Raw genomic sequence first — 25,872 nt, forward strand, 5'->3', positions numbered from 1 at the left:
GACTCTAATTCAAAATGTGTTTATGCTGTAAGATAATCTTGCTATGCTGTTTTTTGCTCTATGTATCCTTTAGGTAGACTGCAATGTGACTGTGCACAACTTTATTATATAAAATGCTGTTTAATGTTTAATTTAATGTTTGACCAAATATCTTTTTTGACTCTAAATAAACCCATATAATAAAAATCCAGTAATATTGAAGTTGGTTAACTAGTTTATTTGTTTTTAGAAAATAATTAGTTAAACTCTGCAAGTCCCCCCATGACTTGTTTCCCATTATCGTCAGAATCTCAGCAGGACTCGAGAATGAAAAGATATTGGCACATCCAACATTTACCAAAAATGAAAGCAGTTTTAAAATTGCTGTAGAACAATTTATCCCAAACCTTATAATACCAGTTAAAATGTAGCCAACTTATTCTAAACAAATTATGACATTTACATGCACCACAACAAAATATAGATTACTTGAGTAACTGGATTACGGATACATTTCCAATGGTTGTTAAGTGTGGACACTGATAAAACTGTTGCTCTTAACAGATGAAACTCAGCTCCAGATAACCTTGTCTTTCTGTCTGCAAACGCTCCAGAATGACACTTCGGTCGCTGTCAGTACATTCATTCTCAGTCAAAGGGCAGCTGGTACTTCCAGGTCTGTCACTGAGTCAGTGGTGTTGTGGACGATGTGCCTGTGTTTCTGCACTGAGCCGTGTGATTGCCATATGTCAGAGAGCATGGCCAATTCTCACTTGGGGCATCTGCACATTTTTGTGTGTGTGTGTGTGTGTGTGTGTGTGTGTGTGTGTGTTGCCAGAATGACCATGCAGTTCAAATCTCTCCTTTTCTTTTCTGCTCTTCTCTACACATAAATTGGCTCTGTTTGACTATATCCTGGTAATTATCAGACTTAGTTTTGATGTGCTGGTTTCAAATACATTTTGTCCATCACAAATAGTATAACATCTCAAACCACATAAATCTTAGAAGCACAGTTTTCACAGATAAGAGTGCAAAAGGTTTTTGGATCACTACTTGCTCCCTTTGGTAAGAATAGCAAGCAAAACAGTGGGAAAAAAACAATTCATTCATGTCTGTCCAGACCAGTGTATTCTAATCAGTTCATCCATTAGTCAGATGTAAAACCCAAACACAGAGGCAAATGATAGGTTCAATTAAGAAAATGAGTCCCACTAGCTTAACTTGTGGACTGGTGACTATGTACGCCTAAACTAACACACTCCATATACTCTCAGAGCACACAAGCAGTAGTCTGTACTAGATTATGTGGCTTAGAAGATGTGTGTTCAATGTTTTTCTGCAAAGTGAGTGCCTTACTTGATAATCACACGTGTTAAAACGTATTACTGTGGGCACTATGTCGCACACCCTAGACTGTTTTGATTGACAAGTGATAACCAGGAAGTGAAGAAAAACAAAAATTAACACATTGGCCCCAATTTAGAAGTAAAGGAAGCAAAAGCAAACACTTTGAAATAAAGAATCTTAAGAGTCTGTAATATTTATACAAACACATATTTAATATACATTATTATGTTATTTGATTTATAAGTGTTTGCACACAATCTATGTTGAGCTCAATGGATGATTTTTTTTTTTCCAGTTACAGCACACATGAACTGTGAAATGTTGACCACATGGCCCAAATATACATAATAATACACAAGTACACCGGGGAGTGTATATTTCCTGCTATTTAGCGTTTCTACATCAGAAAAGAACTCAGCCTTTTTCATTTATTTCAAAAAAAATAATGAGACCAAAGAAATGACAGATGTGTTGTTTGTATCTCTGTGGAAAATGAAATACAATTACACCTGCTGCAGTGTTTGTGTAAATGATCTCGGCTGGCAAGTACATAACTATAGTTAAATTAGTTTTTACTTGTTAAATGAGTGACCTTTTGCTCAATATGTAGTTATAGAACTTTTATAAAAGAACGGTTTGCTTTTTCTACTTCCTCTCTGGAGCTAATTGCTCTGCTTTTTAAGTCCCATGATGCAGAGAGCTTCACATTGTGTGCAAACTTCACCATTTACACTGTAGGGTGACTCTGTTGTTTCGCAGCCACCCATGTGTCTCGGTCTAGACTCAGGTTGCTTTACTACACCACACTTCATCTGTGATTAATATACCTCCACATGTGCTTTCACCCTTAAACTCTTGAGATATGCTGTACGTCTAATTATTTTAATGGATTTTTCTTAGTTTCATAATGATTTTAAAATTTCTGCAAAAACAATACATTTTGTTCTTGTCTGAAGTACCTGTCCTACAGGTAAATTGAGTGGCCAAGTCAGTGTATTTTGGCCAAGCGAATAGTTAGTTTGTTGAATAGGCTAACATCGCATGGTATGCAACACTGTCTGCAAATGTTACTCCCACTTTTAGTGTGCAGCACTCAGCACCACTACTCATGCTCAACAGCTTAATGTTAGGCTGATTGAGGCTGACAGGTTGTGTTGATGCAAGTACGTAATTACACAGTAGATCAAATAAGACCATAATAAAGTTATCAATCACTGTGCTGAGACCATGCCATACACATGCAGCACACATGCAGAACACTCGTACGTTATGAGGACTGCTGTCTCTTTCTTAAACAGCCTTTCACAAAGAAGTTAGATTATGTCTGAGATTCATTCTGCTTTAAGCTGCCCTCTTATTTGTATTACATTTCAGAATATCCATTTACTCTGTCTGAAATGCAGTTGTTTTGTGATTGATTTTCACAAGTTGTTCCTTCAAAAATTCAGTGCTGAGACACTGTCAACAACTTTCCATGCAAATAATTTCATCTTGTTCTTTTATTGGTTTTTGGTACTTGATTTGACATTCAGCTGGAAAAGAGAAAAGTGTTTCGTGTTCTTCTGATAGAAACTGAGCATGGCACTTGGCTATGTTGTTTTATGTTGCTGTGGCTTGGTTCCGAGGAGCTTTTGGAGCTTGTAAAAATCTCCTCAGCTGAGGGGCAAAGAATTGCCTCTCTCTGCAACTTTGTAATAACATAGTCAACTGAGTGTAGCTTTGGGTGAATAGATAAATATCGCACATTCTGGTACAGTGTTGCAGCTGGCTACAATATTTTTTTTAACATTTCATTCTTGAGATGTACATATTCATTCTTTAATGTATGATCTGTGCATATCCCTACACTGCTTTTCTTCATAGAGCACCTAGGCAGAGCTTGAATTATTCATTCTTTTCATTTTCTCCCAGCATGAACATGACAGTCAGGGTTGTGGTGGAGATTGAAGTTAGAGCAAGCTAAGGGAAAATCCACTTCCTCCTGTCTTAACTGACCAACCTGTTCATTTTTATACAGACCCAGTTGGAACTGTACATCTGTCACTAAACTCTATGAATATTTGGAGTACGCTTGCTTCTAAAATGTTGATACTTTGTGAAGTCAGAGCAGAGGTTAAAGTGTGAACTCACTGGAAAATGCTTTCCACTATCAACATATAAATAATACTCCAGATGTAGCCTATTTTCTTGTTATTTTTGATTTTAATTTATAAATTTTAAGTCATCAACCTGTCTTCAGCACTGGGTTCTGCTTTAGTTCAATTTTTGATTCTAGACAACTTATATGTTGGTTGTTATTTAGCACAGTATTGTGAGAGGAGAATAGCAAATGATACCAAGAGTCATAGGTAAATCCTCACCAAGGAGCAGAGATTTCTTCATTTTCCTGTCAAATTTTGCCCTTGAATACTGGAACAGTTTTATATTGAAGTTTTATTTCATAATAGAATTCCAGTCCATAAGCGCTGAACATTGCAGTAAAACACATTTGGTGGTATAATTTTGTGTATTGAAAAGCCGGCATGCTATATCATAAACATAAAGCAGGGCAAATGGGGTTCAGCATGTGATCAGGTTTGTCCCTTTTGTCTCGGTATAATGACCATGAATTTTGCAGGACTGACGGGCCAGGAAGGTGGGGAAGACTGTAAGCGGTCAAGTAATTATACTGCAGGACTGGGGGGAGAACAGAACAACTGCAAGGATTTGGAGGTGTGGAGATTGGATGTAGTGGCCAGACCCTCCCTTGTGAATGTAATAGAGTGGTGAGAGAGATCAGTTAGTGCCTGAAGGAGCAGCTAGGAGCATGACATGGCATGAGTTTTGAGCAGTTAAGATTGTAGCTAAGCACTTAGTACAGCCTTGTAGACAGAGAGGACTGGAAAGTTCATACTGTTTGTCAGTATGCAGAACGATGAGCATAAACAGGCTTAAATCACAAGAAACTGCTGCAGTGTCTGCAATTATTGCCTGTTTTGTAGGCAGCCATGCAATATTCTGTGCCATTTTTACAGCACTTGGCCACGTCACAGTTTAATGCTGTTTAAAGCTTGAGTGAGTCAAAGGGAGCAGCATCCTAGTATAATTGGTCATCTTATTATAGCTATTTGTCATAACCTAAAATCATGTTATGGACATCATCGCTATTAAAGGACAGACAGGCTGTCACTCCTACTACTTCAATTCCATGACTTGACTAGTGAGGTCTTTAACAGCTCCATGGGTCCAACTTTAATGTACTTGAATCAGGAAGCGAGTTCTACTTAACCCAGGATGTTGAATAGACAAAGCTTTCTGCTCACTGCAGCTATGAAGGCAGTCTTAATGAGCTTGAACATCTGATTATTCATGCTCATCCACCGGCGCTTAGGGCACCCTCTAACTACTATCTACCACATAATGATGCATGGACAACCAGTGTCCTGTCATAGGCGTTCTTGTTTAATCCTCACCTATTACCACCCCCACTGCTTTTTATGTTGCTTTTGCTTGATGTTACCTAGACCTGATGCCCTCTCATGAGAAAGCCCACACACTATTAAGCAAATTTAGGTTTTCCCTGTAATTATAACAGCACTAAACGATCGCTAAGTGCTTTATTTTTTCTTTTTTTGATCAGTAAAAGCTTTTTTTTTCAGAACGTATTATAAACTTGTTCTATGAAAAGGTAAGATCTTCTTTTTTTCCTTCACATTTTGATCCAGAAATGTCAGTCTTTTTTCTTAGTTTTTTTTTCAATACATTGGACATTGTTCTTTGTGTACATTATTACCACTGTTGCCAGGCAGCTGCAATTTGATTGATGCAAAAGTCTCAGTTCATTGGGTATATTATGTGTTTCCACCATTTGACATTACAGCATGATGGTACATATGAACTACATTATAGTGGAGAAAGATTAGGAGGATTTAAACATGCATGCCTTGGGCAAGGACCTCTGAGCGTGTGAATCACAGAAATAAAATTCAAAAATGGGATATGCTGGATTATGTGTATGCTTTTATTTGGTAAATGTGACACAGCATGCAGTCTGTTCTTGTTTTAGAGATCAGCACTTACATTTTGAATTAATTACTACTAACACAGGATGAACATCATGACTGAAAATGTGTAAATATACCCACTCACAGGTGACTTGGAGAGAAGTAGTTCCCCTCCTCACCGCTCCTGAAGTAGTATGAATACATGTTATTAAGGGTCTTGGAAGTTTTAATGCCAAGCGTAGAGACAGAAGTAGGGTGACACGATTTGTATAATTCACCTGAAATGACTGTGGACAACCTTACTTGATTGCTCACACCTACTTTACAGGAATAAAGCCACAGGATCTTGTTATTAATGTCTGTCATGGTTAGAAAAGAGAACACTGGGTTGGTAACAGAGTGTTAGCGCCATGTTGTATGTGTGCTGTCGGCTTACTCCTCTATAGTATCCTTAAAGTTTTGCTCTAGCTCCATTGCATCTACATTTAAACAGCAATAATAAACTGAACTAATTCTAGGACATATACCACTCGTATTATTAGGATAGAATCTGTATTTCTAGATGTCAACTGAGATTTTCGCTCTGTTAAAGAAACCAGTGGATGGGTACTGTCGGTGTGTTGATAGTCTTTGAGAAACCAGTGCCATTAGTGTTGTGGTCAGACAGAGGAAGTAGGGAATAGCTGCAGTAAACACTGTGAACTGTCTCTACCACTTTCTTCCTCTCTCCTCCTCACTTCTGTGACCTGCATACTGATCTGTGTTTGCAACCTGGAGGACATCTTGTCCCAGTCTAGCCTGGTAAGAGAAGTGACACTTTGATGATCTGGAGAGGACAGAGTCAAGAGCTCTCTGCTGTCATCCCCTTTTCATCTTTTTTCTTGCCTTCTGAAAGCCCATCTCAACCCCTTTTGTTTTCCGTCTTCCCTTTACGTCTATCCCTCTGGCGTCTGCATTGCAGTGTATTTTTCTTTCCTTTATCAAGCAAGTGATGTTTATATCAGCAGAGGACCTGTTTCTCTCTTCTCCTCTCCAGTTCTCTCCTCTTCAGATGGAAATTAGCAGCATATATTTCTGGATGAATACAGTATGTCTCCATTTTCTCTTTACAGTATATGAGACATCAGGACAGCATATGTTTTTGACAGCAGTATTCAGCAGGAGAATACTGCTGAAAAGTCTACATACTAATCCCAAAGCCCCTTGACTGTTGGGTCTATCTGCAGCTGTCTGATTCATCCAGTGTAGATGAAACATAATGTCTTTCAAATGTGAGCTATTTTAGCCAAATTATATCTCAAGGTCAGTGAGGTTAATACCAGCACACAACTGTTGCTAATTAGAGTTGGTTGCTACTCATGTGTTCAGAGATGGAGAGTAAGACATTTCTTTGGTCCTGTATTATGGGGATTATATTACATGGCTTGACTCCATCCACAACGTGGACAGAGGAGGTGAATGGAAGAGAGTGCTGCAGTGCAGAGAACAGTTAAGCTGAATGTCTGTTTGGTGAATTTTTTGTTAGCTGCAGGGCAGTACGGTTCAAAAGTTGTGAGGGCTGCCACCTTACAGCTAGATGGTCCATAGTTTGAATCTATCAGCCAGCTGTCGTTTTTCTGTGTGGCGTCCAGTTGCTTGCGTGGGTATCGGACGCGTACTCCGCTTGTCTCCCACTGTCCAGAGACATGCATGTTAGGTTAAGTGATGACTGTAAGGTGTAAATCTGAGTGTGAAAGGTTGTTTGCCGGTGTATGTTGCTCAGTGCTGTCCCTGAGATAGACCGCCAACCTGTCAGAGTGTATTCTGGCTCTCGCCCAATGACAGCTTGTAACCCTGAACAGGATCAATTGTTAAACATAATGGATGGATGGATGTTAGCTCCCAGTCTATGTTTTTAATGTCCAACCTTTCTTTTGACTAACAGAATGTTCCTATTGAGATTATGTCCGAAATATTTAACTTTTGCACTGTGTAATGTTTGTATCCTCTTTTGACAGTAGACTTGTTAAGCATTACACACTACATAGCTGTTATTTTTTTGTTGTGTCAGATTACCACTCTGCTCGGATGATGTGTGTTCTGTGACTAACACTATCATTGAGTGAGGTTTCCTGGTAGATGTGTTCACACAGCACATCCTCTTTCTTTTTGAGAGATATATTTCCTGCAAGATTGCCTTTTAATTTTCTTCCACTCCTTCTCTGGAGAGGTGAGCACTTCTCCTGTTTGACAATTCCAAGCATTTCAAGGGATTAGAGGAACGACCACATGATACAACCCACCAGAATAGTAAACAGGGCTGCTCTGCCACACAGTAAGCTGTGAATATAAGATAGAAAAAGCAGTGTGGTTTGGGGAGTTGTTTCTCCCTTTGGACCCAGACCACTTTTCCAATAACTGTAACTCACAAAGTGTGGCCTGCTAAAAGGTGTGATTAATTAATAGAGTGGAACAAAGACAAAGTGCTCTTTCCTTAAGTGCCATTCAAAAGCAAACAGACAAGTCATATTGGGCTTTGATCCCTATTTTAGTTTGTATCAGTCAAGCTGCTTTAAAGTTAAGACTGGCCACAGATGAAAGGCCTCACTTCTATGTGTATTTGGTACTCAGCATGACGAGGTTTGGCATGAAACCAAGGAGCTGACTGTGTAGACACTGTATAAAAGCATTTTACACTTTCATGAATCCATAGAAAGTGAGAACTCCATGTTACAAAGCTACACCTGCCAGGTATACTTAAATCACACCCTTCTGTTTGACACATCAGAGGTGTAACGTTGATTCTACACTGAGCTCTACAAGAAGGGAGCTGTCCTCAGTGCTGAAATCAAGACAGGCAGCTGGTGTCTGGGGTTGAAGTAGGTGGAATCTCACCTTATTATCATTGCAGTACCGTTTAGGACCATATTAATTCTTCTGATGAGCTCTAAGTACTGTATATTCTGTGGGGTGAAAACATCTTTTGCAGAACATGTCAGTGTTTGAATTATATAACAGGGCATGTAATATGGTTAAAAACGTTTTTCCACTTGAAAAAGAAAAAAGAACTCAATTTTCTCTGATAGAAGTTATGTTAAGCTAATTCTCACCCATTTCAAATAATTTGTACATTTTCTGCATTCATGATATATAATGTTATTAAAATATTCAGAGAATCCAGAGAAACCTATGTATACAAGAGTGAAAAAAACAATATAAAATGGTTGTAATTTTTGTCGTCTTTGGCAGCATTGCATTATACACAATTTTGTGGTGGAAGTCACTGCATGGTATCAGAAACACCTTTAAAGAGACACTGTCAGTCAACATGGCTGGTTGCTGCATCAATACAGTCCAGATCTATCATCACTTGACCCATTTAGAGCATTATAAAGTAAAAATACAGTAAAGGGGGCTACTGAATGTCTTTTAAAACCCCCTTATCAAGAATAAAGGAAATATCTGCTCTAAAAATTAATGTAGTTAGGCTCCTCAGTTGTCAAACACAGAATGTTGTTAAAGAAGATGCAATGCAACACAGTGATAAACATTTCTCACATCTTTTCTTTAAAATGTGTTGCTGGCATCAAATATAGAATATTATTGTAAAACACAACCAAATGTCTCAATTAGACATGTGTCTTTTTTTTCTTTTTCTTCCAGTGAACTATAACTTTCACGTGATTTGCAAATCATTGCACTTTTTTTTTTTGTTTTTTTTTTATTTAGATTTTATGCAATGTCCAAACTTGTGGTTTGTAAATAAGCCAAAGAATTATAATGTCACAGACTAACATATTATAAAACGAATATTTTGTAGGATAACATAAGACTTTATTGATCCCATGATGAGGAAATTCTGACAGTAACAGTAGCACAGTTACTAGGCAATTGCTGCAACCAATTATACTTTTTGTAGCTCTTCGCAGCTGGTTGTTTCTCTGACCCTTCTAGGCCAAACCGCTCCAGCTCTTGCAGGTTTGATGGATTTCCTTCTCTCAACTGAGTTTCAGGTCTTCCCATAGATGTACAAAGATGAATTGCCCTGCACAGATTTAAGTCACTATGTGTGGGATGCAGCAAAGTAAACCCACAACATAACTTGGCTTCCTCTGTGTTTCACAGTGGGGGTGATTTTCTTTTCTTTTCTTCAAAAGCTTCATCTTATCTTGTCTGAACATAGTTTGACCTCTTAACCCCGTTTCCCTCAAATGCACTGTAGTTATTTAGTTTAAAGATTTCCTGATTAGCTAGGAGGCTCAAAGTTGTTGAGTATAACAATACAGGAGCAATTATGAAGATTGTGACGCCACACATTCAAATAATAGGTAGCTCATGATCCCTTGTGTTCAACTTTCTGATTAAATAACCTCTCATACAATGCAGTGGCACCCAGGGCTAAATGATTTTACCACATTTGACTTTCCATTTGTTCCATTTCCCTACAGATGGAAATGGGAGTCATGCTATTACTCCTAATTTAGGTATTAGCATAAGCAAACAACCTGACCATTTTACTTTAAGTCCAGGCAACTAGACAAATTGGATTTTCTGTGCTTTTGAACATTTGCTACATTTGATTTTCCCCTTAATTTATTGGCAGAGAAGATGAAAACAGACAGAGTTCACACCTTTCCCAGGGTGAGGTGTCTTACGCTTGACAGTAGAAGGGTATTTAATATTCAGGTCATGTTTCTGTGCTTCAATGCTCTTTTTGTGTGATCACCTATTCCATTCCTCTTAAATAAATCAAATAGCTTTTTAGTGTTTGCTGAGGGACTGCTGATTTGAGATAATTTTCTCTGTGATTGAAATAATTGTAGCAGCTGTGTCAGTTCAGGAAAACATTTCATAGAGTGGGGGGGCTTGAGGAAAACAAGGGAAATTATTTCATTCAAGATAAATAATGAATAAATGTTTGTTATTATCTGTGTTCACAGGGCGGGAGGTCAAAATGTACAGTATGCTTGTTTGGCTGCTACTTTAAGTGATGTTCTTTTTACCGATTTAAAGTATTTTTTTCCCCCCCGGGTAAATTGGCTTTTATAGCACAAACATGTTATCTCATCTCAGAAATGAAATGACACATATTTCTGATGTTGTGGCAGGGAGCACAGACCAGGACATTTAATACAGCTGTACGCTGCCAGATCCAAAATGAGATTAGATATATGATGTGGTCATGATACATGGTGGGACAGGGTCATTCTGCTGTGCACAGAGGGTAACTGTGAGATCAGATGAGAATATGCACTGGTTAGCTTGACCTTCTACACATGATTTCTTTCCGATGTCTGGTGATTCTGACTTTATAGCATCAAAGTCGATCTATGTTTTAAAATGTCCTTGGTCCTTTGTGCTCTTACATGCCCTGAATGCATGCTTTTAACTGTAAATAAAAACATGAAATTGAGAATGATATACACATTGGAATACATAGGAACATGGTGTACCCAGAACTTTTCTTCTCCGCTTGGTTCTTTTTTCTTTTTTTTTTGTGGTCTGTTTTTGAACTGCACTCCTTCACATTTTGGTGCGCTCCGTCTTGCCAGTGCCTGTCTTCTACCCCCTGTAGCATTCTCACCACTTTCATTCGCTCCTTCGCTCACAATAGGTCTCTTTGCAATGCCTTTAAGTCTGAATGCTGCTTGAGGCTTAGCCTGCTAGGTGGAGGAGTTCCAAGTATCAGCAGCAGTGAACTCTACTCGACTGCTGTTGATCTGCCATGTCTGCCCTCAGCTGCACTTTTAATGATAACCTCAATCCACTGAGTAAACAAATTTGCTCATGTTACTCTCTGCCACCCTGAATTCCACTTCACTTACAAACAAACTCAGGGTAGCTATCTTCCCCTAGCGTCTTAATCTGAGATGAGACCCAAGACTGGTTTAGGCATTAAAGTTTGGTCTTTGTTAATTTTCCACTTTGCTTCTAGATATAGTATGAGTAGTTGCCAAGTGATGAAGCAAAGGTTGGATGTAAAGCTAGAAAATGATCATGCTATTAATTGCAAGCTAAAATTAGTTTCCCTTCTAGCGATTATCCAAATTTTCTTTATTGACGTCACCTGTAACTTTTCTCTTGTTTTGTTATCATTTCCTTCCCCCCTTGAGCTAACTCCCATTGGTTCTAATCAGGATACTGCTCAGATTACATTATTGAAATTCCAAGATCACAGTGTCTTACTCAAACTCACTATGCCTAGTAAAATTACACATTTAGGGATCTAGCCCTTTCACACTAGTAGGGGAATCTGCACCAACTGCCGTCTTCACGTTCCAGATTTGCACTCCAATCACCTCAGACTCACCCTGTTGTTATAGTCATTTAAAATTGTGGTCAGCTACAACCTTGACTTTCTGCTTGGAGCTGGTATGGTGAAATCTTTTATTATGGTATTTATTCCAATCCGAACTCTGCAGTGTCATTCTAGTGCTCCAGTGATTTTATGTACAGCACTGATGTTTTTTTTCATTATCATAACAGTGATGTGTTTGTTTTTTTAAGCCTTGGAACAGCATACTTCTCATTCTTTTATTATTTGAACTTTTTTCAGAGTGCGGTACTTATTCAGTGTAAATTGTTTTTTAAAAAGCTTTAAAAGTTATTCTGCAGACTGAAGTTACTTACTTTTATTTATTTCATTCTTCTGACAAAGATATATATGCATCCTCCTACTCACTGGATTTACTACAGATTTTAATTAATGACCTGACTATGAAAGTTTAGACACATAAAAACAATTTGCCGGTAATTAGTACTGTTACATTAGGTCATTAGGTCATTTATCAGGGATGATTTATTTGAGTTCCATGAGGTACATTGTATGGTAAAACAAGAGATTAAATGCACAATCCAGGGTACAAAATAAATACAACAACTTTGTCTGAAAGCTGTGTTATTTTTTTTATCTTGTAGTAAATTTATTCTGTTTATTTTAGTTTGTTAGTTTTTAATTAATATAGTTTGATAGATGCAGCAGATTGTACTTTATTAATCCTAAGGGCAAATTCCTTTGTTGCAGCAGCTGTTTCATAACACACAACAAAATGAAAAGGAAGACGGGAGCAGTGCTGCATAAAGGCTAAAATAAAGGTGGCAGACTTCACTTATGAGTTAAAATTATACACGAATGAAAAGGAGCCTCAGAGTCACTATTACTATACATTTTAGTGCTCAAGGTATTATTACTACACGGTGCATTATTGGAAGCTGGTGGATGATGCGGAAAGCTGTATGCAAGATTCTCCACAAAATCTGCCTGGACAAATGTGTATGTATTCAAATTATACATTCAAATCAGATCATACTGTATATGTACACATTATAGTCAGCCAATTCTGTAAAGATAGCGGATGTGATACATGATGTCCTATTGTATGAGTGAAAATGATTTGCAGTCTTTCGTTTATTTACTACTTTGATGACACTGGCTATGATGGTGTGGCCCTTTCAGATATCAACGAATCATATTTCACTGGGTACAACACACTTGTAAAGGAATAGCAACTAGGACTGTGCTATATTGTATTATCATTGTTTTTTGCAAATATCTTCTGTAATTCGTGCTGTTCATAAAAATGTGTCATTGTGATACTGACTATATAGCTGCATGATCAAGTGACTGATTATGTGAAATTAGCATGGGCATCTCACACAAGGCTACAATCAAAACAAGGGTGGTGGTTGAGTTTGTGGAAGAGTTAATACTGGAAAAAAGCTTCTACTGTCATTTGGAAATCAAAGAACAAATCGGATACGAATCAAACATTCATAATTTACAATTAGTGAGGAGAGACAGATAATGCTGAACCTGGTATGATAGCATCAACTCCAAGGTAAAAACTTAAGCAATATTACACAAAAAATAAATACATTTTTCTTTCTATTCTACAACCTTGGCTATGGAATTATGCCTAAGCAGCTAAAACCTTTTAGTCTAGCAACAGAGGTATTCTTTACACTGCAAATGTTAGTGGAGCTTTTTCCTTGTCCTTAGTTTGTTTTCTTTGGCAGTAGCTAAAACTCTTTTCAGTTCACAGATACTATATACAGTGACTCTGCAAAGCCTTTGTGATAATCTGGGTGAGCGAGCGAGTTTTCAATAAACTGACAAACAAATACAGATTTACTGGCTGATGATAAATTGGTGCTACCCTATGACATTAGAAGAAGTGGCCAAACACTGCATGGTTAGCTCAGTGGTGGATGTCCCAGTAGGCTCAATCTGTTATGAAACACCTTCAGTTTCCTAGGGCCGTGTTGGTTACATTTGCATGCTGAAGGCACACAGTTTAGTGAAGCATAAACACTGTGATTTTCAACTCTTTTGTAGTGTTTCTACAAACAATTCGGCAACTATCCTGTAGGGCTCAGTCACAGTTTGGTCACATGCACAGCGTTAGTCCTAATTCAGGTCACATTCTCTTCAGGCCTGCCAGTGCTTACTGGTAGGTTTATACTAATCTCTATTTAAATACAGTCAAACAGTCAACATTCCTGTTTCAGTAAGTAAATGCTATTTTGATTCTCCCTCATACTGCACACACAGTGGCTGTAATGAGAGATGCTTGCATTAAACTGTCCTAAATAAGAGTTGTTGATTTCTGCTGTTGTTAGGTTTCTTGTATAAACTGTGTTGGCATCATGTTTTGATCCTCCTGTTTTTATCACATTCTTGTCACATTTATTCACACATACTGTCCAAGCTACGAGAAAATAGGTGTTACAAATGCATTACGCTCCTCAACCACTGTCAGACATATGGATGTCAAATATAGACTTTGTGTGGAAACACAGTCTGACTGTACATGGCAGTAGATGTGCTGTAATAACAAATTCAGACACACCAGGTGGCTGTTGTCTGGTAGTTGCTAGAGTGTGCGTAATTTTACTGAAGGAGAGTAGACTCTGCAGGTGTCACAAAGAAGGCAGTGGGCATTATGCAGTGGGTGTTATCCATTCAATGTCCTCTCAGGGTAGAGCTAGTCGATCTTGTACTAAATGACCCAATTATGATGTACACCCCTGCTTTACATTCTGTAGCAAGTTGAGAAAAGTTTAGTTCAAACTACTGTTGAAGGTAAATTCTGGCTCTGTTATGAATTTTTGTAGCATAAGCTCAGTCAGGCGAGAGAGAAATCAAAGTTATCTCTCGTTACCTGCTCTGTTCTGTTTTTCATTTATTGAAATAAAAAATAAATGCAAGTAAGCTATAGACACTGACAAGCTTTATTAGCATAACCATAATTAAGTGTAAGATGTGCAGCATTACCAAATTGCATTCTGTCTCTCACAGTCTCTCCTCTCGTTTGCATGGGGACACATAATTCACACTCATACCCACTATGACAAGGGATTATCTTGATTTGATTCTATGGAGTGTTTTGATATTCTAGGACAAGTTTGATTTCATCCTTCTTAAAGATGTGATGGAGATGAAGCTGCAGTATCCTCTCACTAAATCAATATTCATTGGAAAGGACACAGTGACTTGTAATTTTATCATAGTCATTACTACTAATAACAGATCTCTCCAGCTGCAGTCACTCTGTAATCTGTACACCTTGTTCAAAATCAGTTTTGCAAATTTTGCACTTCAGATTGGGACAAAAAATGCCCTATTGTGTGAGCCATACAATATTTGAAAAAAAAAAAAAAAAAAATAAAACATTAAGGCATTGCTCATGATTATACATTAAGAAGTTAACAAGAAGACAAACTGATCAACACCAAGGACATTATTGTTCTTTTCTCGTTCTCAATTAGTGTTACTGTATTCTTCCTCTCCTAATGGTTCTTGCATTTTTAAGAGAAAAATAAATTATTTGCCCGCTCACAGTCAGTACACAGCTCTGTGGCTTTACTTATTGCTGAAACAGACTTGTTAGATAAGGCAATTGAAGTGTGGTCATTAGCATGGTTTAGCATTGATGTGAGGCCATTCATCAATGTTGATGGACCCACAAAAACACACACACACACACACACACACACACACACACACACACACACACACACACACACACACACACATGATGACATTTTTAAAGTAAGAATGGCCCTGGGTAGACTTCCAGCTCAGCTCTTTAGAATACGTCCCTAGAGTGACTGTGATATTTTGTCTCAAAGCATACTATTGTTTGCATATTATCTTGATTTGTCTTTCTTCTCAAGATATGACTTTTAACATAAGAAAAATTGAACCGGATGCTTAAGTCATAGGGTTAGCAGTGGGATCCAGTCAGCTGAGAGTTCTGTAAGAGTGTTCGATGAAGGGGGATGCATACCTTTGCACTGATATACACTGCAACTTTTTAATACACTCCTTGACAGTTTTGGTTTCTTCTTATGATGAATATTTGTCTACCTGAATGTGCATTATGATGTTAGATAGAGTTGCATGCCATTTAAAAAAAGGGGGGGGCGGGTCAAAAATTTTTTTCGTCTAGTACTCTATGTAACTAATTCTAGCAGTAGCATAAGACTCAAGTCCACTCAGCCCAACTCTCCCTGCTTCATTATGCACTTCTACCACTTCTACACTCCACACTGAATAGGCATTCAGGTGTAAGTCATTTTCAAATTAAAATAAGAATGCTACAAAATTAATTCATTTACTAGAAATCATTTTAGTTCTTATATTTGTTAGAAGAGTGAGGCTCATGAAAATCTTTTCAGAAACAAATTTTTCAGCACTGCTGCCAGTGATGTTTAATTGCTTAGAACAGGCCATCCTCAAAAACAGAACATGTAAGAAGGGGATAGTGAAGCAGGCAAATAACTCTGCAACTAGTTATAAGCTTCTTTGGACTGGGAAAAACTGTAGTTAAAGCCACTTTTGCGCAGATTCTTTACCACACATTCGCAGCTAGTTTGATGGCAAAAATCATAATTTGGGTCCTATCAGTCAATTAACTAGAATCTCCCACCTCCCATAACCATGATGTATCCTTCTTTTTGTAATTTTTTGTCAAACAACTCTAATTTAGCCTGCCACAATTGAATGTTACCAAAAACAAATCATTTGGGTTTAATACTCAAATCTCTTCAGAGTGGATCTTAACTTGTGCATGTTCCCAAAAAAAAAAAAAAGTTATTCTGATGAAAAGAGTGTAGAGAGTATTGGTGACTAAGTTATTTCTATCTATTGTCACATCAATGCTCTTTTATGTATTTTACATCTGAACAGTTCAAACACATTTATCTCTTTGGATCTGTGTTTAAAAATAGGTTTTTAAACAGGTTGTAAAGAGGAGGTGCTGGAAAATTGAAGTATTCTGTTCAGTTTTGTGTTAACTCCCTCTAGTGCTGCTAAGGACTTGACTACAGAATAGTCAATTCATTGTTTTCTCCTCTTTACTTTGAGATACTGTGTTTTAACTTTAGCACTGTGATTGGAGTTGGTGTTAAAGGTTAGCTGCAGTCTCTTCTGATTCTGTAGCTCAACCTAGTTACTGTGCTTGGTTTATGTTCAACTTTACCAGCATTATACTGACTGATTTTACTGGAATAAGCCACCAAGCTATTCTCTTTTTGATCACATCCATGTTTGTTTGTGGTTTGTTCTCTCCATTGGTCTTCTGCCTGTGAATGCATTGCCCTTTCTTAGCAGCACTAAACCTCATATAGCAATGTGCTATCCTAGCAACATCAATGCACCAAACAGACTGAGCTGTTTGCATTCCTGGCACTTTATGAATACTCTCCTCTATCCTTTTGGTCCGACTGCAAAACAATCTTACTGGATAAACCTTAGAGGGTCTCTGTGGTCTTTTATATTGTGATGATTGTGCCTGAGCAATGGAGCACCCAGTTTACTGTGATTGCAGTGATCATCAGGGGCAAAAAAGTTACACTTCATATACAGGGTTTTTTCTGGTTCAAAGGGAGGTGGAGATGGTACTATTCTCATCTTTTGCACACAAGTATGTGCATAAATACTGGGCTATCATTTGGCTCAAGCAGACCCTTTTTACTGAAAAAAAACTTTATGTTGAATATTCATGTTGCCTGTGTATATATAGCAGCAAAAGACAAAGACTTTAAGACATTTTATTTATCTTTATTATTTTTCTCCAAATATTTAATGGCCTTATTCAGAACTCAGTTGTTTGATTGACTTAAAGAAGCTATATAAATAACAGTTTAACTGCGAGATTATAAAACTAATGTGAGACCAGTAGATGGGTTTTATCAGAGATATCAACTCACTCTGTGGATCACACAACTTGCATCACCAAACATCAGCCCATTGAAGCTTGTAAAAGTTGTCAAAAAAAGAGTAAGCAACAACAAAGCTGTGACAGGAAAGCTATGATGTAACACTTATACATTAACACAAATACAGGTGAAGTTGACGCATGTTCCTGCTGACACACGCACACTGATACTTGCAAGAAAGTTTTGTTGACAGCTAGAGTAATGCTTAAAACTATTCTTAAAACAGGAAACTCGAAGATAATGAGGCAGACATTACTCCGATCAATGTCTAATGTCCACATACATATGGCAGACTAGATAATTGTTTGTTGAAATCTTTATATTTTTATTCATTTAAAAATCCTCCAGAACAAATCCCTTCTCTCAACATTTGCCCCCTAGAGACTTTCTCATTTCAGTGTTTGAACCTCCCCAGCAATCTTTGTAAATATGACATCAGTTCTATTTATTTTCTCCCAATTTGCTGGCCACTGTGAGTTCCCCACGCAAACTCAAGCCCAATCTTTGCTGCCTGTCTCTATGGTGATGGCGATCCATCAACGCTGGCCTAATGAGAAGCAGTTAAAATTGAAGGAATACTTAAGAGCTCAGATCTAACTCTTATGTCTCTGCCTCATACCATAGCCATGATGTACAAAGGAATACAAGGATACTTAATTGAGGCTGAAAGTAAGGAACCATGGGGGAGAAGAATTAACCTAATTGCACACCTTTAATTGTTTTCATATAAACGATTTTTAGTGTAGTTGCACAGTAAAAATAAATGTCTGCGTTGTGGAATGTTATTCCCAGCACATTAAAGAATCACTATACATGTAATTGCTTAGCTTTTTTTATTTCCTCAGACACAAGAAGCTTTGATTTTATTACTAAAATCACAGGATCGCCTTCTTTACAGATGAGCCAGGTGAAAGCAACAAGCTTGCTACCCATCTAGTTTTACCTCAGGTTTGTGAATAAGGCTTTCTCTACATGGCTCTGTGCTTTTACAGTTGGTAATTTCAGAATTTGAAGGAAACAACCTGAAGGCATGGATCCATCCTACCTGTACCAACGGTATAGGCTGCTGGTGGTGTAATCATGGGGGGGATATATCTTGGCACACTTTGGCCCCTTAGAACTAATTTAACAATTGAACGTTTAAATGCCATAGCCTACCTGCAAATGGCTGCAACCATGTTGTTAGTGACCATGTCCATCCCTTTATGACCACAGTATAATGCACCATGTCACAAAGCTAAAATGAGGGCACCAAATTCCAAATTCTTTAAGGAATGTTTCTAGCACCTTGGTAAATCTATGCCATGATGAATAGAGGCAGTTCTAAATGCAAAGGGGGTCCAACCTGGTACTAGCTAGGTGTACTAGGCTACAGTGGCCAGTGAGCGTATTGGATTAGCCATAGTTGCTTTTTTTTTTCCCAAGGGCTACACTCCTGTGAACAGGGGAAGGGAGTTGGGTTTAGCTCCAACTGCAAAAGCATGACTTTATCTAGGTCATTATTACTCGGATTGTACAGTATCAGTTATTAGCTGCTAAATTTTTCCTCTCTATTACATTAGGCTTTCACATGACTTTCTAACACTTTCTAAAATTCCATTTGTGTGTCTTTGTAAGTCAGTGCTATTCACTATATAGGACTTCCACAGCTCTTTGATGTTGAATTATGGTGCAGCCAAAGAAATGTCAAAAGATGTAATTCCCCTCGAATGGAAACATCGTGAATGCAGATTGGTTGGGTGGGTGTGCAGATGCTATGAATGCTTATGCTGACATTTGACATGCTGACTGACAAGTTGTCTTTTACTGCAATACAGACCTCAAACACTTGTAACACCTAAAATACTTCAGTAAGACTTCAACCTATTTTTCAATTTCTTCCTTTTAGTCAGACAGAGACAGAAAAGTGCATTTTGATGTGGAATGACATCCCAAATTTTGATGTTGAGTATGACATCCCACATGATAAGCTCCTACTCATTTGAAAAGATGTTCCCATATGGATGAACAAACTCCTCACTCAGGCTTCCATTATCATAACAACAATTTACAATTTATTTAATCTGGAAGATTTTTTTTATGCTTGTTAAAATAATGATGTACCTGAAAGACATTCTCATTTCTCATTTATTATGTCATTCTCATTTAAATAATCAAGTCTAATGGCAAATGTGAACAACAGAGGCAAAACACAGATTGAGATTCATGGTAACATGGTGCCTGCATGGCGAGACAATGCTAATTTATACTGCTGTCTTCTTTGTGATGAATTGGGGTATATCCCTGACAGTATCTGCAAATGTCAATAAAGTTGTTATGACTCTGGAGGGTTTATGTCATAAGCACCATATTGTTCTAATCTCATGAATGCAACCTCTCAAGAACATTTTGAATTTATTAAATCTGGCACTAATGTCCAATAGGGTACAAGGATGAACTGATTTGATTTTTGGTGGTCAAAGGTCAAGATCTCTGTGACCTCACATTTGTCCAATTCTCTTGAACGTGCTATCTCAGAAATGTGTTGAGGGTATTTGTTACTTTTTAACCGCTTATTAAGACTGCTGGCCTCTAATCTTTGATTACCACCTCAAAGAACTGAGGCCACTACAGACCTGTAGGAGCCTGTTGCACATACCACACAGAAGCATCAGAATCTCCTCAGAAACAAACCGACTATTCTGACTCTTCCTGAGGAGGGCTAAGGTATTGTCCAGTCCATTTTTGAAAAATGACCCTACTTTACTTGGTTCAGCATGATAAACCATGTAAGCCGAAGTACATTCTCATACATCCACCGTTTTCTCTTCTGGTTAGATGCTTAATACTTTTCTCTGACTTTGTTGAATGTAATTTAATCATTCTGCATTGACATGCATGTAAAGTGCAATTTGCTCAGTTGGTAATGACATACAATTGTGAGGTGCTGATTATAGTTTTCCTTACACTGAGATATTATTTAAATAAGTTGTAACAATTCACATTAACAATCAGTACAGTTAACCAGCAGGTGATGTGGTATTTCCTGATATTGTTTATTCAAGCTTGGTTTCTTTGAATGTCCTGACTCATTTGCATCTGAATTTATGACACCGTGTCTTTCCCAGAGCAGAATTACTGATAGTGCTATCATCTCAGAGTCTCAGCGAGAATGGATTTAACAGAGGAGCTCCGTCTCACCAGCACTCTGAGCTGCTGTTGGTTTTAACTGTAGTAAACAGACCAAGGCTAGCAGTGTTCTATCATCAGAAACCATCAGGACTGGAAGTCAGAGATAGGCGCAAAATTAATGAGTGTACAGTCACATTCTCTCACTGTCAGTGTTTCCTGTTGTTCTATTTTAGATAAGGCCTGAAGAGCCAGCAGGGAGTCTGAAAGAAAATTAAACATCTAATTCTTGTAGTGGAGTTGTAGCAGGAGAAAAAAATTCGTCTTGCATGTTTTGCCTTTGCCTCTTAAGGTCATTAAGCTGTGGCGAATGTTGCAGATGGCATCATTTATTGTGCTAAACAATTATTACACCTTCATACGTTGCCATGGTTCTCATTAAACAGTTATATAAGGAGGTGTAGTGTAACACTGTTTAATTGCCTCTAGCATTATTTAGTTAAGAAACTACCAAAACCTAAATGCTAAGGGAAATTTTTAATCTACTGCTTTTTCAGAAGTTCTTTAAATTTATAAACATAGAAACTTCCAGTTTACTTAGACATTCAATCATCAGTGAGAGTTCTTTTTTTTTTTTTTATACTTTGCTGCACTGTTTTGGTGAGTTTGGAGCATTACTTTTCTGGACATCCTCTCAGCCCCTTTCAGATTCAGAAGGGTACAGTCAGAGGAATTGCAGACTCCAGGTCTTTCTACAGATTTTCAAACCTGTTCCTCTCCAGAGCTCGGCCAGTGACTGGGTCACTAGATATTCCGACTCTTGCAATGATGCCACTGCAGCAAGTCTCTGCTGTGTGCTGAAAGCTCATATGCCTCATGTGGTAATATTAATCCTCACACTGTTCTGTTTTTCTACAATTACCTTACTGAATTTAGATTTGTTTTTGCTTTTCTCAGCCCTGATGTTTATGCAGCTATCATCATCATCATCATCATCCTAGTTTGAATACTATAAGCCGGGTGATGAGCCGTAGCTATTTGTCAGCTACATTGCATTCAGGCCAACTTAATTTTTTTCCCCCAAAATATTTTCCTCAAATTTTCCACATTTTGTGTCACTAATAAACTCCAGGTACCATATGCTGTTAATTTATGAGTGAAATCTGGCTATACAACCAAGAGGGCCTAATTAACAAAGTGTTTTTCTGGCGGGTTCTCACTCTTCACAGTGGAAATCTAAAGCTAAATTACAGTGGTCATTTAGGCCTAATGAAGCTCTAACAGACAGTGTGTGTTAACAATTTTAATAACTTTTAAAAACAAATATTATTGTCTTAATAAGATCTCTGAATCTCAGAGTTGTAAACACTTCATTGAGCTAGTTTTGATTTTCATCAAACCTACCCTGTCAGCTGTGGAAACTTAGGTATGTTTGTACTTTCATATACAATTAACACCTTTAACTTCTAAAATAAAAACAAGCTGTACTTACATTTTGCTTTTATCATACAGCTTAAGCATAAGAGAGAAAGCAGTGTATGATATGCAACAAGGGCTCCCCAACCAGGGACATTGGTTCACTTTATAGTCTATGTTTTAACCATTCAGCACCACAATTCCCTAATATATTGTTACCAAAGCAGTTGTTAGACTGCTTTTAAGTGGTTATGTAATGTGTTGGTGGAGCATGATGGGTCTTTACAGTTTGCAGGTGGCTTTTACTGCAGCATGTAGCAAATATGTTTTTAATGTTGTAATACTGACTGCAGCAGTATGCTTCTCATACAAAGAATTTGATCATTTACTTCTGAACATTGATTATGGGGTTTACATCACTGAAATGAAGTGGCCTCTAAACTCTGCATTGATTTTACGCCAGAATTTTTGTATGGCTTAGAGAAGCTCTACTCTTGATATGTTAATTATGCAATCAGTGGTTTTGTGTCTTTATTTACCTCTTGTGGCATAATGGGTGAAAATTATTCTGGGGAATGTGCAATTACACCACTTCTCAGGATTGTGCCGTATCTGTGGTATTAATGTCAACGTCATTGAACAATGATGAGGTTCAGTCTACTTTCTCCCCCTGCATGCAGGATTTACTGAGATGTGTCATTATGGTTGCAACAGGAGAGTGAGCCTTTTGTCTTAAAGTATTTTACTTTTAGATGAACCACCTTTTAAAGCGAAATGATGGCCTTCTTAATAGCACAAAGGTTAAGTAAGATCCGTAGAAGCACCCTGTTAACGTAATTCATAACCCAAATGTTCCCGTTATTTGCACCTTGATAGATCTGGTTGTCTATGTCACGTCATTAGTGTTGCTCTATAGCTAGTTACATTTATTGATATTTGATTGTGAGGCATTTCTACCTTCACTGGAATTATTGAATAACGTTAAAGCAGAGACAAATGTGTGGTTTGGATCCCCCACAGTATTTTAAATGTCTGGTATAATAAGTATGATTTAGTTTAATGTGATTTCCATTATCAAATAATATAAATAAAGTAATGAAATGAATATGCTAAGGTGGTGTGCAATTGTTGGAGGAGACATCAACGTTGTTTACAACTGTGTTTTGCCCCACATTTACTGTACAGCAGCTATAACAATTCTTTCTGTGAACTGAATAGATCCTTAGGCACCATCAGGGGTTTTGATTCCAACCTGTTATTGTGCTACAAAATGTAGGCTAAGACTCACTACTCAGTCATTAAACTTGGCCATCTGATGCAGTATGTTACGCAACAGTAGGATGAAGCGACAAAATGTTCCTTTTTTTTTTAGTTAAGTGTTTTGCCTTCTGCAGCAGGACATACATAATGCTTTTAAGTTGGTGGGGGGAGAAGCAAGCATTTCTCTGTCTGTCTGATTTTCCATATCAGTTAAAATTGTGACTATTTTTAGAACACAGACTTGTTACAGCTCGCTCGACTTTATACAGTAGGAGTCATCTGCACATTTTGGCCACTAAGCCAACTCAGACTTTTCAATCTGTGAATTCCTGTTATTGTTAGTGCCTCACTGAACAGCCACTGTCTTGTCTTCTCTTCGCTCTGTTCTTATTGATGTAGATGTCTGCTTCTCAGGCTGAAGTTCAACATTGGGGTCAGTTTTCAAAAATAGAGTATTTAGGCAATAGTTTTCATTTTCCCAGAATAAACTTTCACATATGTTCTTCTTGATCTTCTTTTCAATCATCCTATCACTGGGATCTACATGCCTACAGCTACAGTTGAATGTAGAGTTTAAAATGCTGCACAATCAATTATTTCTAGAATTCCTGTTTTTTTTTTTTTTTGTTTGTTTGGTTTTAATTTACACCAATGTGTGTTTTATTTTAAACCCTAGCATCTATGGACCTTTTTCTTTTTATCTCCAAAACGTTCATACATTGAAAAGGACAAGCACCACAATGACACACCTCATTGTATAGGAATTGAGCAGAGATCTGACGATGATGATGATGATGATTGAGGTTGGGCTCGATTTATACCCCCATGAACAAGTCTCTTTCTACTACTTAGGCTGCTTTTGATCTCCCCTAGCTATTACCTGTCAATCCCAGTAATGTGCAGAAGCTATCTAGGCCCATTTTCCACCTGCTTGCTTTGATGCCCTCGAGCATGTTGTTGCCAGTGCTCTCTATATGTACCATGCACTTCTTTATAGGGCTAATTTCATGCTTGTTGGACTTGAAAAACTGCATTGTTGGTTGTTGTTTTCTACATTCTTAATAGTGATTACCTTTTGTGTCTTAAGGGGGCAGTACGGATTCAGGGACTGCCTTCCTCTCCTCTTTTCATTATATGCCAGGCAATTTTATTTTCATGGGTGCTTAAATTCTGATCAAAACCTTTTAGAAGGAAAGAGATTTCCACTTTTTTCTTACTGTTGTGGCCAGACCTTTACCATCAGAGTATTGACCTGGAAAATATGTGAAGGGTTCTCTTGGTTAATTTCCCCTCAGAATAAAACCCTGATCTAAAACAGGGTTGAATGCTGGGTCACACAGCAGTGTGCAACATGAAAGTTTAGTTGAATTTATGTTGCTGGGGCATTACATCAATAGAGCACAGAAAATAATTTAAAGAGTGTGTGAGACGCATAAAAATACAATTGTGTTTTTTTTTCGTTTTATTTGTTTGTTTTTTTACATTCCTCATCCTATCTTTTTCTGCAGATGGTTGGTGGTGAATTTGATCTGGAGACAAACTTCATCATCCAGGATGCCGAAAGCATCGGCTGCATGGTGGAGCTGTTGGAGCACTGTGATGTCACTTGCCAGGCTGAAATCTGGAGTATGTTTACCGCTGTTCTTCGAAAAAGCGTCCGTAACCTGCAGACTAGCACTGAGGTGGGCCTCATCCAGCAGGTTCTGCTAAAAATGAGCTCCGTGGATGACATAATTGCAGGTATGCTACTAGTGTTATCAGTGTTTTATGTTTACATCCACCAGGCACCATGCAAATGAGTTATACTGAGTCACACAATAAGCCATATGAATATTTTAATAGATATGCATTTTGAGTTACAATCCATTTGGTGTAGATAGTCATTGGGATGGCGTAGGGATTAGGAATTACCAGAGGTTACCTGCTGTCTGACTCCGTAATCAGTGTAAGCTTTTGTCTTGCACCACTAGGTCAGAATTTTCCCTTGATAAGCACTTTTATTCATTAACAAGACAATTCTAAAATGAATGGTTGTTTCTGGAATGAATCACAGCTGTTGGCACTGTGGTTTGACATGAGAACAGTATGATTATTGTAGGGAAGATTATGTTTTGGGAAGCTTTAGTGTTGCTGTTGGTTTTTTTATCATACTTTATAGGTCTTTCTGGAATGAGCCCCTCAATTCTGTAGTCAATCACTGTACTGTTGTCTGTGGAAGTCTGTCACTTTCATATTTTGCACTCTGCAAATGACATTCATACCTTGTGTAACATGCCTTAGGTGATGAAATCTAAATGCATTTTTTCCTACAGTTTTACAATGCCCCCAAGATAAAAGTCTACATCACTTTGATTTGCAATTCACTTCATGGAATTCTAGTGAAAGTGTTTCTATGATTAAAAATAATGGAATTTCAAAGCCAGTGAATTCATTGAAAATGAAGCTTAATTAAAGCAGAACAGTTTTCATTATCTCAGAAATTGGTACGTATGAATACTTTTTAGCATTAAAACCCCCAGTGGAGTGTGGAGGAACTGAAATATCTGTAAAATGTGATGATTGTGGTCTTTTCTGA

The 25,872-nt window shown here is 37.7% G+C and overlaps 1 protein-coding gene across 8 annotated transcripts in view; it reads left to right on the forward strand.

Annotated features, from left to right (window-relative positions):
* The window catches only part of nbeab (neurobeachin b), a 178,041-nt gene that overhangs the window by 18,561 nt on the left and 133,608 nt on the right, over positions 1-25,872 (forward strand). For all 8 annotated transcript variants that reach the window (XR_010914581.1, XR_010914580.1, XM_067506601.1 and 5 more), the window contains exon 2: positions 24,806-25,037. Coding sequence is in view for 6 of the 8 variants with exons in the window: in XM_067506601.1 (XP_067362702.1) it covers positions 24,806-25,037 (232 nt within the window). In the remaining 2 variants the exon portion in view is untranslated. The remainder of the gene's footprint in view (positions 1-24,805; positions 25,038-25,872) is intronic.

Source organism: Channa argus, chromosome 6 (genome assembly GCF_033026475.1).
Source record: "Channa argus isolate prfri chromosome 6, Channa argus male v1.0, whole genome shotgun sequence".
Classification (NCBI taxonomy): domain Eukaryota; kingdom Metazoa; phylum Chordata; class Actinopteri; order Anabantiformes; family Channidae; genus Channa; species Channa argus.